General features: G+C 40.2%; 1 protein-coding gene across 3 annotated transcripts in view; it reads right to left on the minus strand.

The window, feature by feature from the left end:
- Focad (focadhesin) overlaps positions 1–16,097 on the minus strand; it is a 314,502-nt gene that overhangs the window by 108,056 nt on the left and 190,349 nt on the right. For all 3 annotated transcript variants that reach the window (XM_021160670.3, XM_029475892.2, XM_029475894.2), the window contains 3 exons: positions 15,004–15,138; positions 10,985–11,035; positions 9,957–10,040 (listed from right to left, as the gene is read on the minus strand). In XM_021160670.3, the coding sequence (XP_021016329.1) occupies positions 9,957–10,040; positions 10,985–11,035; positions 15,004–15,138 (270 nt within the window). The remainder of the gene's footprint in view (positions 1–9,956; positions 10,041–10,984; positions 11,036–15,003; positions 15,139–16,097) is intronic.

The following is a 16,097-nucleotide window of genomic DNA, read 5'->3' on the forward strand; positions in this document are numbered from 1 at the left end:
GCTGGGCAGCTCACCACTGTTTATGACTCTAGCTCTGGACATTCCAACATATTCTCCTGGCCTCCATGGCTGCATGCACATCTAACACACACATACACACATGTATAGCCATACAAAATTTAAATTTTTAAAAACTGTTATTCCAACTATATCTCTAAGACAAAGTTTCAAATCTTCTAGTGACAAGATTGTGACATGACAAACGCTTTACTTGACATTCTTTGGACTTAGCAATAGTTGCTACGGAAAATAACACTAAAATCGGTAATCAGTAGCTTTGCTTTACTGTGTGTAATTTGCATTTTGAAGTCTTTTTTCAGTTGCTTTGTGATTACTTAGCTTTGTGTGAACCAAAATAAGAATGTAAGATTAGTATTAACATATTTTCTATAACATAATGGTAAGGCAATTAATTAAATTTTTAATACTTTCAATGACACACCATCATAATGTCCACACGGAGATAATTAAGCATTAGGGTAGGGAATCAAAATACAGAAAAGTGGTTGCTATAACCATAAAGCGCCAGAACCTAGTCGTTGCCATTTGCCTGTCTCCGGGAGTTATTTTTAGAAATAATTAACAATTCCTGCAGACTGCCTTCTTCATGGGTCCCCAAAGCACCATTTCATTAGCAACTGCACTGAGTCAGGAATCTTCAGAAGGATAAAAGAAAACAGACAGCAAATGCTTCTCTTATGTATAATAATCTGACTCCAATGAAGCCATTTAGCCATAAGGAGAGTTATCTCCACTACTTGAAGCAACTTAACCTCTTGAGTACTCAAGACAAGACATCATTTAGATTCAACACTGAGAACTTAGCTCTAAGAGGACTAAGCCAGCCACACTTCAGAAATAACAATTGGGCAGAGTGCAGACGGGGTATGAGAAAATTAGTTTATGATACTACATTATCAGAGATACCCTGGCACAAAAAGAACCTTTAGTTCTGACAAGCAGGGTTTCCCAAGTGTCTTTGGCTTGTAGTTGCAATTTTCGAAGTCTACTGTGATTGAGAACTGTCTTTGAAATTCTAACCAGTACTAAAGCCTCCTAATTCCTGAAAACTAGATATTTAAAAGAGCTAGCTTGCTGTCACTCCAGCGTGCTTCTTGGTTTTAAGTATCAAGAATATTTGAGAAACCAGTAAATTTTCATAAAGCCCAGGGGTTCCAATACTAGGTATATAACAAAAATAGACAAAAGTCTATGCTCGTACAAATATTTATATACAAATGTTCAAGAAGCATTATTCATTATAGCTCCCAAATATAAAGGCACTCAAATATTCATCAGCTTATGGATTAATAAGCAAACTGAAGTAAATCCATGCAATGAAACATAACTCAATCATTGAAAGCAATAAAATAAAACTTCAAGTCTGGCAGTGGTGGCACACGCCTTTAATCCCAGCACTTGGGAGGCAGAAGCAAGTGGATTTCTGAATTTGAGGCCAGCCTGGTCTACAGAATTCCAGAACAGCCAGGGATACACAGAGAAACCCTGTCTCGGAAAAAAAAATACATACATACATACATACATACATACATACATACATACAATAAAGGGGTAAGGCATGGCTTAGTGGGTTAATCCACTTGCTACTGAGCCCCATGACCTGAGTTTGATCTCTGAGACCCATAAAATGGAAAAGAAAACTGACTTGTCCTGTGATATCCACGCATGTGCCACCACACATGTGCCCTTCTCTTCCAGATGAACCCGATAAATAAATGTTGGAAAAAACGATCAAGCTGGGTGTGGTGGTACACGCCTTTAATCCCAGCACTTGGGAGGCAGAGGCAGGTGAATTTCTGATTCTAGGCCAACCTGGTCTATAGAGTGAGTTCCAGGACAGCCAGGGATACATAGAGAAACCCTGTCTCAAAAAAAAAAAAATTAAAAATGAATTTGATGAAATAATGAAAATAACACAGGAAAGCTAAAAAATTGATTGAAAAAAAGAATTGGCCCTCTGAAAGGATAAACAGCAAAGACTTCACCAAGCACACCAGAAGAGACAGCAAGAAGAACTAGGAGAAGCCCAGGGAAATAAATAGATCCCACTGAAACCCGGAGGATGTCTAGAAGAAGCTTTGAAAAAATTATTCTAATAAATTAAAGAATGTGGGAGAAATACATAAATTTCTACATACATATGTCAAAGACTAACTAAAGAAGATGACAAACCTAAGCAGGTCAACTATGAGCAATGAGACAGAAGCCTCAATAAAGAATCTCCCAACAGAAAGACAAGCTCTGTCACTATTAATGATACTCTGCTCTGCTTGCAGACACGAGCCTAGCCTAACTGTCTTCTGAGAGCCTTCATCCAGCAGCTGATGGAAATGGACGCACTGAACAATAGATGGAGTTCTGAGAGTCCTGTGGAAGAGTGGGGGAAAGGATTAAGGGAGCTGGAGGGGTCATGGACACCACAAGAAGACCTACAGAGTCAACTAAATTGGGCCCATGGGGGCTCATGGAGACTGAACCACCCACCAAAGAGCATGTGTGGCCTGGACCTAGGCCCCCAACACATTTGAAGCAGGTGTATAACTTGGTCTTCACGTAGGTCCCTTACAAATTGGAGCAAAGGCTGTCTGACACTGTTGCCTGCCTTTGGATCCCTTTCCCCTAGTTGGGCAGCCTTGTCTGGCTTCAGTAGGAAAGAATGCATCTAGTCCAGCTGGAACTTGATGTTCCAGAGTGAGTTGGTAACCATGGAGTGGGGTCTCTGAGGATAAGGGGAAGGAAAAATAGGGGAAGGGTGGGAGGAGAGGAAAGAGAAGGGCTACAATCAGGCTGTGCGGTGAATTAAAAAAAAAAATCTCCCAATGAAGGTAACTCCAGGACTAGATAGATTCATTGTCTTTTAGATAACACCAATACTTAAACTATTCCATAAAACAAAAAAGATTGCTTGCAAACTCATGCTATGAAACTAGTATTAAATTGATACCAAAATGAGATAAGGAAATAAGAAAAACAATAAAAAGCCAATTTCCTTGATAACCATAGATGTAAAACACTAGCAATCTAATTCAATACACCAAAGGGATTAAACATTATGATGAAACACCATAAGCAAGCTGGATTCATAGGAGTACAGGGTGGTTCAAAATATTCAGTTCACATAACAAAATTTAACACATAAAAATATAGCAAACAGGGGCTGGAGAGCGCCCATTGCTCCAGAAGACCCAGGTTTGATCCCCAAAATACATACAGTGTCTCACAGCCATCTGTAACCCCATGTACATGGAATCCACTCAACAAGTATGCATGTGGTGCACATATGTGCAGGCAAAACATTTATACATGTAAGCTAAGACAAATAAATCTTCTAAAGATTTTTTAAAATATAGCACGTAAAAAGTCTCAGGACACATATCGCATAATTACTACATGTAGAAAAGTTTTCACAAAATTCAACACTGCTTCATGATAAACTTCCACCCTGCAGAAATCAGAGACAGAATGACACCTCGAGACAGTAAAAGTTATAGACAGAAAGCTACAGTCAACTTTATACTGAATAAGGAAAAAGAAAAGCATTTTCTCTTGACTTGGGAGGAAGACAGGGGTCTCTATGATATCATTCCGTCTAGTACTTGAAACCATAGCCAAATCAATAAGACAAGAGAAAGAAGGAAAAGGAACACATATAGGAGAGGAAGAAATAAATTATTCACATTTATACACAATACTACGTTTTAAAGACTTAAAGATTCTACCAGAAAAACATCTTAAATCTGGCTTACTTTTAGAAAACTAGCAGTATAAAAAAGGTTGTAACAGTTTTCTAAACGCAAATATAACGAGGAGTAAACCAGGGAAATAATGTCACTCACAATACCGTAACCTTTCCTAAGCAAGCTACCTAGGAATAACCTAACCAAAGAAGAAAAGATATATCAAACATAGAAGAAAATAGAAAGATAGCCAATGTTTTATAGATCATTAAAATTATCATTTTTAAAATGGCCAAGTTACCAAAAGGAACAGAGATCCCCATCAAAACTATAATCATATTCTTCACAGAAAGAGAAAATAATAATCCTAAAATTCATATTCAAGGACAAGAAACCCAATAAGCCAAAGTAACCTTAAAGAGAGGAGAGGAATAGAGAGGAAATTACCATAAAGTATTCTATAGAACTATAAAAACAAAAACAGCTTAATACTGACACAAAAAAATGAAAAAAAAAACAGATGAATAAAAAATAAAATATACCCAGTTTCAATAGAATGGCTAAAAACATGTATTAGAGAAAAGACTCCTCAACATAGAGTGCAGAAAAAAAGGACCCTGCATATCCACAGAGAACACTGAAACCATGCCAATATTTCTGGCTCACTATTTAAAATAAAATAATTAACACAAAATTGATTAAAGACCTTAAGGTAAGAATCAAGAGGCTGAAGCTAGTCTAGGGGAAATACTTGAAGGCTAGGCACAGCCAACCGCCCTTTTCCCTTGGGAGGTAGAGGATCTCTTTTTGAAAGAGAGTCTCATATAGCTCAGGCTAGCCTCCAACTTGCTATGCAGCTGAGACTGAGCTTGAGTTCCTGAAGAATCAGGAATTTCTGCTGCTTCCCAACTCTGGGTTGCAGTTGTCGGGCTGGCAATGACTTTGCAAACCAATTGTTTTTTATTTGCATGGGTTTTCTGCCTGCGTGTATGAGTGTGCCTGTAGAGGTCAGAAGGACGTAGCTGATACTCCTTAACTGGAGTGATAGACTCCAGTTGTGGACTACATGTGGGTGCTGGGAATTGACCTAGGCCCTTCGTTAGAGCAGCCAGTGCTCTCATCTGCTGAGCCTTCTCTCCAGCACCATCAATGACCTTTGGAATAGGACTCCATTGGTCCTCAAAATGACAAATGGTGATCATATCATATGAATAGTGCTTCTTAGAACAAATGGCAGAGTGGACGGGAAGCATATGCACAAGCAAAAACCATTCACCTTCTAAGTATCCAATCGGGGATAATACTCAAATATATAAGGAATTAAAAAAATTTTAACATTCAAAAAAACAATCTAAACAAAAATGAGAAAATTAACAGACACTTTTCAAATAAACAAGTACACGTGGCCAATAGATAAATGTAAGTGAGTTCAGCATTGTCAGTCATCAGGCAGACAGAAAGTAAAGCTACTTTATGAGTCAAACTCCAATCACAGTAGCAAATATAAAATATTTAAAAATATACCAAATGCTGATAATGATGTAGATGGAAAGAGCCCATAATATACTGCTAGAAATATGTCAGTATGCAAGCTCCCCAATAAAAAAAAAAGTGGGACTAGCCTATAAGCTAGCAGTCCCCTTTCTGGGTATGTACCTGAAGGAACCTAAGGTGGTTTGCTATAGAGATACCTGCATACTCATATTACTGTGCCACTGTTCACAGTAGCCAAGTCATAGTATCAGCCCTGTTGCCCAGCAACAACTGACTGACTAAAAAGAAAGTGCCATGTATACCCTGTAGCATATTATCCTACCAATAAGAGCAGTAAAGTCATGTCACTCGCAGGAAAGAGGATGAAATTAAAGACTACCACCATGTTAAATGAAATTAACAAGACCATATGTTTTCTCTCACATGTGAATATTCCTTTAAAATAACAGACATTAAAGTATATATTAGGGATTTGAGAGAGGACTGCTTGGGGCAGTGAAAATAATCAAAGTTTTTTTAAAAAAAAGAGAATAAAGTATAGCGATACATAGAGATATATGCTACACATAAAGAAGCCCTGAAAAGACTATGTAAAAGAAGTTATTCATAAGAGACCACATTAGACATGATTCTGTTTATAGAAAGGTCCAGAAAAGACAAATTCACAGAGACTGAAAGATTAATGTTTGCTTAGGATTTGGAGAGGAAGAGAGTAAAAATGACCAACAACCCAACATGGGCTCTTTTAGGGAATGGTGTTCTCACAAAGTCTTTACACGTTCTAGACATGCTGAGCTGTCAACTTTAAATGGCTGAGTCCTATGGTTTGTGAATTATATCTCAAAAAAGTTGTTTAAAACGAAAGTAAAGAGGAAGGAGATGGGATGGCAGCAGAGGATAAAAGAAACCACTGCTGTCCCTCCATGTGAGGAGACTTACCTGCTGGGCAAAGGGTGCTAAAGAACCAAATGCATCCAGAATGGCTTAGCAGACAAGAGATAGAATCATTTTGCACAGTTTCCTGTCTCTCCCTCCTGCTCCATCAAGTGACATTACTCAAAATGAGTAACAGTATTCAGGCCACTGACATCTCTAAAAGCCACTACAGTAAGCTCCAAAGTTGAAGGATAAAGAAAACCCAACCATTCATCTTAAATAGTCTAATTTCACACTGATGTGAGTGCCAGCTAATGTAGGTGCTGGGAGTCGAACTTAGGTCCCCTGGAAGAGCAGTAAGAGCTCTTAACTGTTGAGCCATCTCGCCTGCCTCTGCTCAGGTCTTAAGGAATTATTTCCTTCTATTATCTAGCATCAATCTTTCCCCTTGGTTTAAATGTAACAACGTAATAGGCTCAGACTGAGAGCACTCACTTGTAAGAGTATCTGTTGAAGTTACAAAATTTGGGCAATCGTAACACATTAGCTGCTAAAACATCCGGGAAAGCTCAGAACTTCCTTAGACGACACATAGAAAACTAAAAGTCCTCACAAGTATAGAAAAGCTGTGTTGAAAAAACTCAAAGCCAAATTAAAAAAAAAAAATGACAATTACTTTTAAAATCTCCTTTAAATTGAATCTGAGTAAACAGCCTACAATATGCCTTGCTGTTCATTCCTAACCAGATAACCTTCCAAGTGCCTCTCCGGGTGTCTAACCTATGGAAATCTGAGAGTGTGTGCGCAAGCAGAGGAGCGTAATGTAGAACGTGTCAAGTATCTGCATACATTTAGTTAAAAAGAGAAACAGCCTCTGATGAATGCAATGACATTCACTTAAATCAAAGCCAAGTGGTTACACCACAGCTCTACCAACCCTGGATACATAATGACTTCTTCCTTATCACTTCTAAAATTAACCTCAGAAATCAACAAGACTATCTTAAAAATCTTATAAGATTAATTTTAAAGTGGCTTAATATTTTTAATAAGTCTAAGCCAGAAGAATAAAACCTATGTCTTCTATCTAAAAGTTTATCCACTCCTGGTTATTTTACCAGAAAAACATGTTGTCTTAGTTGATTTATGTGTGTGTGTGGGGGGGGGGGGAAGGGGTTGTTGTTGTTGTTGGGTTTTTTTGGAGGGGTGGGAATTCCAACTTAGAAGAACGCTAAAGAAATGAGGGTAAAATAGTAAACAGAATGAAAGAACAGAATACATACAAATAATGGAAAAAACAATTTTCTATTTTTTATCGTAAAAAAGTACCTCAAATTTTTGTTACCTAATTTTGATTTTCATTTTGAGATAAACAATGGTATTATTGCAAATTCAAAAAGCGCATAAAATCATTCAACACCTTCTGCCCATAGTACAGAGCCCAACACTCAGCAAGTATCCAGTGAGTAGTTATTCAGCAGTAGCAGATATATGAAAGTCTCAAGGAAGAAGAAGAGAAAGAGGAGGAGGAAGAAGAAGAGGAGCAGGAGGAGGAAGAGGAGGAAGAGGTGCAGGAGGAAGCAGTGGCAGCAAGGTTCAGCACTGGAGCTGTGAGGCTGCACAGGCGGATAGGAGCCTGGTGACAGAAGCTGGGGGCAGAGGGGGGAAGACTCCTACACCCCATCACCTCAACCTTGGCAAGGAAGAGTCATAGTGAGCTGCTGCTACTCTGAAGCACAGGACCTATCTGAGAAGGGGATTTTAACATTAAACCTAATTTCACTATTCAACCTGAAAAGCATGCGTAGAAAAGACTATGCCTCAATGGCTCTCCTTCATCATTCTGCAGTCTGATGGCTAAGGTTAAAACACATTTGAAGCATGGACTCTAAACATATCACTACTAGTTACATTAGGAGGCATAAAAAGCCAGTCTGAGGTATTCATGAATCAGAAGGTATAGAAGAGTTTAATTAAGAAAATAGCTAAAAGGGAACTTTGTATATCACCTAACGGAGTACAATCTCTAACAAACACAGTCAGATGGTGAATATAGCCCTAAAGGCATGAAAGATAAACAGACCGATATTTTAACAGGGTAAGTTGCAAGGAGTGTTTAAGAATTGCTTAATAAAAGCTATTACCAACAGTGTGCTATTTCTGGAGTAACAGGAAAAATCAGAGGTACTTGTTATGTTATGATTTAAATGAGCAATTGTCTACCAAAAACCTAATGAAAGGTGTCCCTGCAGGTGTTTTACATCTACTGGTGGGAGCTTTCACACCAAATTCCCAGAACAGTTTTCTTTTTATTTTCTTATTGTACCTGTATGGTTTTGCCTACATGTATGTCTGTGCGCCATACTATACAGTGCCCATGGAGGCCAGTAGAGGGTATCAGATCCTTTGGAACTAGAGTTAGAGAGAGTTTTGAGCCACTATATGGATGCTAGGAACTATGCATACATTGTCTGAGGAGCAGCAAGATCTCTCACTTAATCAGTGAGCCACCTCTCACGCCCCAGATACATGTCTTAAAGGCAGACATGGATGGTTATCCAGAGTTCAGTTTGAAGCCCCATTGGCTTTCATTATAAAGACCTCAAATAAGCCTTCCCACTTGTAACCACTGCAGGATAAGCTAGCCAGTCATGTCTCAGAAGCCCACAATGGTATACAAAATCCTGGCTGGCTTAAGATTTGGCTTCACGGGAGCTTATGATCAGCTTCTCTTACCTGGCAGCTCCAATTCAATCCAATAAACATTACGTTGGCCAAGTTCCTACTAGCTTCTGATCTCTGTAAAGACTTAACACAGAACAAAAGCCAAACATGTTTTTCTGCCTGAAGATGCCAAGGAATTCACATTTGATCTCCAGGGTGCTTTCTAGGGTAATATCATATGTAACTTCATATAATACAATATAATATAATATTACCTTAAAGGCATTCATTTGTCATCTGTATTATTTGGACTTAGTGGCAATGAAAGCAAAGTCAGATCTGAACTCCTAAACATGACGTAACAGCTTTAGCTGGTTAAATTAGCTAAGGACTAGCTTCTTCTTTATTTCTATGAAGACAGGGTCTTGCTATGTAGCCCTAGGCTAGCCTGAAACTTGCTATGTAGACCAGGCAGGGCTAGAAATCATATAGTCCTGCATACCTTTATATCCCAAGAGATCTGGGAGTAAAGAAATATATTTCTATGTCCATCAGATACTAGACTTTATGTTTAGTATGCCTAACATATATGAGGTTGGAGTTCCATCCCCAACACTGCAGTAACAACAACAACATTAATAAATTACTTATTTTAAAAGCTAAGATAATGCCATATTTTTGCTGAGCCATAAGAAGTAATAACACTTTCTTCATGCCATATAAATTATTTCCACCTTACTAAAAAGGAGATTTTTTCTCTTATAGCATTTATTGTTTATGAAATATAAAGATCTTTAGCACCACAGGAGACAGAAAATATTAATTTGTGGGACCATGCTTGGAACTGAACTTCAGGATGGTACTCGAACTTGACAGAAAGTGGTTCCAAGAGTTGCTCAGAACTTCCAGATAAGCCATGGCTCCAGTCATTGAAGTCAACTCTGCTTGCACCACACTGCCTTTCACCTGCTGCCAGGAGATTCAAAGCCACCAGGTATGAAGCATAAGACCACACAGTTTCACAGAGTAAAAAGAATAAGGGGCATGTTATAGTGCATGGGAGCTACATCTACAGGTACATATTACACTCATCAGGTGAAGAGCTCCTGTGACCAGAGATAAAGTCACATAATCCAGAAAAAACAGCAAGGCATAGCGGCAAAGCAGCAGACACACGCAGCACACACGCGCAGCAGACATGACATGCGCAGCAGACATGCTTACCTTCTCTGGCAGGTGAAGAACAGTGTGCTCTCCAGCACTGAAGTGACACAGAGACTTATATGCAGCACTTGCTACAGTGGGATTCTGGATGAGGCAAACAGAAAGCAACAGCTATCAAACAGCAGATCTAGAGGAAGCAAGAAAATCTTCTCTAACCAATGCCAGGATCCCACTAAGATTCAAGTGCTACTTAGTCCAAAAGAACATTTACCAGACACTTGGGAAAAGAAATTGTTTTTCATTTCAAAGAAATACTGTTTAAAAAAAAGTAGGAGAGGGGGAACACAAAACTAAAACGTCATGACAGAAGTAAGAGTGACTGAAAGTGCCCCCAATAATAACAAAAAATAAAACCGATCCAGTGGGCTCAAAAACACTCCTAATTTGAACCTAAGAGTTATCTAATTATTCAGGTGGTCTGCATTAATATGGCTTAGAAGGACTGTGAGGATTTGGAGTCTGACAAGTCCCTGTTTAACAAGACAAGTGACCTATGTGTAGTCCAAGCTCATGCACCCACTGGGCAAGTATGTCTTCAGCAGTCCCGGCATGCTGACGCACACTTGTAACCTGATCACAGGGGAGGCAGAGACAGGCAGTTCTCAGGTCTCACTTCATAGCCAGCCTGGCCTAGTAGGTATATCCATGCCAGTGAGGGACTTGTGTCAAGAAAGATATGATTGAAGAATGACATTGGAATTTGTCCATGGGCCTCCACATACACCAATAATACATGGACCCGCATAAACACACAGACTATCCTGTGTACAAGGCCTTCTTTTGGTACACATATGTGGAAGGACCAAAGCAGAAAAGGGAAAGAAGCATAAAAAAGCAGGGGATAATGTCAACAGCCTTTCACATCTGTCATTATTAATGAGAGTAGTGGAAAACCATTTTTAAATCTGAACTTACTAATCACCACTTTTTTAAAAATGAAAACTTCAGTTGAAAAGAGCTAATTGTTTATCCTCAGTGGTTTTCCCAGCCATTCCCCCAGTTTGTCACTGATAGTCCTATAAAAATACCTTGTTTTGAGTCTGAGTCCAGAGGAAGCTGAGGACTTGAACTTTAAAATTCTGGAAAATCAGGAAGCACAAAGGAGAAAAATTAAGAAAGGGTTTAACTTAAACTGAAGAATCTGAAATAACAAATGATAGAAACTAAGCTACTATTTAAGTCATTGCATCATTAACTGACCAAACCCATTTCTCAGAAAGGAAAGCTGCTCAAATTTACCATCTACACACATACATAACTAAAAATGCCAAGGTGGCACCATCTAGAAAGCTGACCATTGTGTCTGACCCTTTAAGTCCCACTACAAATGTCACTCATCCGTGGCACTAGTCTTAGTCCCATCCCACAAGTGCCCAGGTTATCTTCCTCTAACTGGATGCATGGCAGGTGCATGGCAGCATGTGGCGTGATTAATTCCCTTTAAGTCACACATGTTATATGGCCGTCACTGTGTCGTTTTCAGTTCAAAGACTACGAACACAATTCCTAGACTGGTTCCTTTTAATGACGATTATTCAGTGTATAATTAGTCAAACTCAGAACTGCTTGCCTGCTGGTGCTCAGGCTCTTCCTTGTGTGGGACTGGGTTAAGGTTAGTGCTTGACCTCTCTGACTCATGCTCCATTCGTCTTCCCTCCTTAACTTTACAAAACCCATGCCCCCGACATCAACGGGAAGCAGCGTTACACATCTTTGACGTCAGTCTGATGACACCAATGAAATCAGCATCCAGAATGCCCCCTAACAAGACTTGTTGTTTCCTCCACTTTGGAGGACAAGGATGTGGACAATGGAGTATGACAGGGAAGTGAGGGCACCCAGCAGGAGAATTCTGAGTTAGACGCCAACTTTCATGTAGTTACTTCCCTGGCATATATCAGACATTCAATAAAAGATTATTTCTTCAGTGGACATCACTCTTAAAACCTCGGTGCTTCAATTTTAGTAAGAATTTGAAAATAGTATCTATCATTATTTATCAATACCACTATGACCTAATATGGTTTGAATTTATGTATTCTGAATCAATGAATAAATATACCATAACTAATGGAAAGCAATTTAAAAAGCATAATCCACTTTAATCATGGACTCTGTGATGCACTGCTTATAGTTTAGTGGGGAAAATTATATATCCCTGTAGTATAAAATAAAAGACATGTTCACAGAAGCACACAAAGAAGTTTGAGAGCAGCAGCTGTCTGCTGGAGGAAAATTCTCCAAGGATAGAATGAGATAATGCAATTTTACAATTCATAAAGCATATTTTTAAAATTACGGATGAAAAGAAAGGAAGTCTAGTCAGAGGGAATAGTTTGGATAAAAGAAATAGAAAGGTTTGAAGACACATGGGAGACATCCTTTGTGTCACTGGATGGCCGGGTATGGTACTATAGAGAAGTGCCATGCTGTAAAAGGCAAATTTGGTTGTCTGGGGTTCACCGCAGACAAACTTAAAGCTCTCAAGTGACTAGGGAAAAAAGTGATGTGGCAAGAGCTTCCAAGGGATAAGCTTGGGAGAGCTGGCTCCCCACTCAAACACCATGAGGTGGTTTATGCAAGGGAGAGATGTCATCCCCCTAACGCATACCTGTAGAAGGTAGGAGAGCTGGTCCTACCCCTTGCAGGCTGTGGCATTAGGTGATCTAGCTCATCGAGCTGGGGCATTGCTAGGGAGCTCTCCCTAGTGGTGCAGGTCCAAGAGGGCTGGTGGGCTTACTAACTCAGCTATCATGCAAGCCCAGACCTAGGGCATTTGGTAGGCCCACCCCAACATCTACCCTATCTATGACTTGCTGGAGCATGTGAAAGGGCCAGTCCTACAGATCCATGACAGGACTCCATGACACAAGCAACAACAGGATATCCAAAAGATGTCCCAATGAGGATCTAGAATGGATGGTATAGCAGAAGCCAGAGGCCTTGAATCAGAGCAGTGTTCATTGCAGTGAATATCTACAATCAAAGAAGTGTGAACAAAACAGTACACTGTGTTACACACTGTGATACACCACAGCTGCCACAAAAAAAGATGGGGTTTGGTTTGATTTGTTTTTTTGTTTTATTTTATGCTTTTTTACTTTTTATTTTCTTTTGGGAGGCAGGTTACAAGGGCAGAGAGCAGATATGAAGAGGCAGGGAGAAGAGTGGGATTGGGTTACATGCTGTGAAATTCAGAAAGAGTCAATAAAAAGTTAAAGAGAAAAAAAGGAACAAAAAGAAATGTTTGGGGGAAACTGAATGTAACTTTGGCTTCAATCCAAGTAACTGCTAGGCAGTTACATGAAAGCAAAGTAAACACACACATAGGAAGAGGGAGAGAGCAGGGCAGACAGGTTAGAGAGGGGACAGGGAGAGGAGAGGAGGAAGGGGGAGAAGGAAAGAGAGGGAACGTGAGAAAAGCAGATGGGTGAAAAGGTAGAGAGGAAGAGGTAGAGAGGGAAAGGAAGACACAGACGGAGGCTGGGGGGAAGGAGAGCGGCAGAGGCTCGCCTCTGTGTCTACACTGCTGCTAACCAGCAGGGCACTCTTCCTGTTCAGACCACACTGACTTAGAAGAAAGAAATGGGTTAAATGGTCTCAATGCAGTCTGCCTGAATAACAGAAAAAAAAAAAAATGCTGATTACGTAAGGACAAACCAGTCGATGTAAAATCAGGAAGATAATCTAGGTCAAAGGCATTTCTCAGCCATGAATATACAAACATCAAAACCAACACATAAAAACCACTTCACAAAGTCATCCACACCAAAATTTCAATAATGTTAAGTACAAGCAATTCAAAGCTTTTCCAACCTTGAGGACAGAAAATGAATGAGCCTAACATGCAATTGCTGGGAATTTTAGACTTAACTCTTGATCAAACACTTTGTAGGCTCTGGACAAAGTAAGACTGAGCACCCAGGTATTATAGCCAGAAACATAGACAGCTGTTGTACTATGTGACCTAAGGGTCACAACTCAAAGTTTTCCCTTAAAGTATTAAGGAATAGGTATTTTCTTTTATAGTTATAAAAGAAAAGCCCACACATAAAAATAAACTTGCAACATCCTACACTGGTTCCACAGTTCATTCAGCAACTATGGACCCAGTATGCACTTTTGTAGGCAGAGTCCTAGATCTTCAACCTCAGCAATGATGGATGGGATTTTATTCATCGTGCAGTATTTTAAATGGTGGGAAGTGGGGCTAGAGGAATAAGTCAGCAGTTAAAAGTATTTACTGCCATTCTAGAGGACATGAATTAGAGTCCCAGAACCTATGCGTGGTGGCTCACATCAATCTGTAACTTCAGCTCCCAGCAATCCAACATCATTTTCTGGTTTCTGAAGATACACAAATACATGTGGCACACGTAGTGAATGCACACACATGTGGAACACATATACATATAAATAGAATAAGTCTTTAACATGACGAGAAGTATTTTCTGATACTTCTGTCTAATCTGAAACACACCTGATCTGAAACACACACAGGACTGGTACAGAATCTTGAAGTATGATAGTTTATTAGAGGCACTAAACAGGACATTCACCAATGAAAATACTCTATAGCTCTTTGAAAGGAGAAAAAGAGACCGAAGCTTATAAAAGTAAAGACATAAATGTAATTTTTATTGTTTGACTATTTCACTCTAAGAGGAGCTAGGAAGCAATGTCAAGCAACGCCAGAGGAACCTTTACTTGTAGAGCAAAGATTCCCAGGAGTGATTCAGGCTGTTATAATGATAAACATGACCTCGTAAAAATGCAAAAATACATCCTGCCTCTATAAGTTTTAGTGATTATGCTTTTTGACTTAAAACATTTAAACTAATGGTTTTAAACGGCTAATATTATGCACTATTGTTTTAGAAACAGTACTTTTAACATAAAATGTGCTTTTAAAATCTTGATAATTCTCGTAATAAAAACATAATCTCCTTTTATAAACTAACTGTAAAAATGAAGGATTAATTGGAAAAGTAGTCATCATATCATACACTTTCCTGAACAATCAGCTTCTTGGGTTCTAAACACATACCTCATATTCAACTGTATTGACTGTTAAGGAAGGAACCAAAGAGAACAGTTCACTCAGGGTCTTCAATATGAGTGGTCTCATGTCACAGCTCAGCTTTGGAGAGAGAGCATTCCAAGTGGAGCGGATACAGACAACCTATAAAACAAATGTAAAAAGTCAACAACCACGAAAACGCAAACACTTATGAAGTCATAAGTTAGGAGTATTACAAGCTAGGCATGGTGGTTCAGTCATGTAATTCCAGTTTCTTTGGAAGTCTAGGTGGTAGGATTCCAAATCAAGTCTATCATTGCTTCAAGACAAATTCCAAGGCCAGCATGGGCAATGTAACAATACCCTGTCTAAAAACATAAATAAAAAAGAAAGAAGAAAGAAGGGGAGGGAAGAGGCAACAGAGGAGAGGAGAGGAGAGGAGAGGGGAGGGGAGGGGAGGGGAGGGGAGGGGAGGGGAGGGGAGGGGAGGGGAGGGGAGGGGAGGGGAGGGGAGGGGAGGGGAGGGGAGGGGAGGGGAGGGGAGGGGAGGGGAGGGGAGGGGAGGGGAGGGGAGGGGAGGGGAGGGGAGGGGAGGGGAGGGGAGGGGAGGGGAGGGGAGGGGAGGGGAGGGGAGGGGAGGGGAGGGGAGGGGAGGGGAGGGGAGGGGAGGGGAGGGGAGGGGAGGGGAGGGGAGGGGAGGGGAGGAGAGGAGAGGAGAGGAGAGGAGAGGAGAGGAGAGGAGAGGAGAGGAGAGGAGAGGAGAGGAGAGGAGAGGAGAGGAGAGGAGAGGAGAGGAGAGGGAAGGTCACTAGGAAGAGTTCAGTGAGAGTACTCCTTAGCAGAGAAGAGGCATGGGCTCAATCCCCAGTACTGCAAAGAGTGGCAGAAAGTACTCCATACCAGTATAAGAAGAAAGAAATAAGGACATTCCCGGGAGGAAATACAGAGACAGTGTGGAGCAGAGACTGAAGGAATGACCATCCAGAGACTGCCACACCTGGGGATCCAGCCCATATACAGACACCAAACACAGACACTATTGTGGATACCAACAAGTGCTTGCTGACAGAAGCCTGATAAATCTGTCTCCTGAGAGGCTCTGCCAGAGCCTGACAAATACA

Source organism: Mus caroli, unplaced genomic scaffold (assembly GCF_978045245.1).
Source record: "Mus caroli unplaced genomic scaffold, Mus_caroli_1 scaffold_6, whole genome shotgun sequence".
NCBI classification, from domain to species: domain Eukaryota; kingdom Metazoa; phylum Chordata; class Mammalia; order Rodentia; family Muridae; genus Mus; species Mus caroli.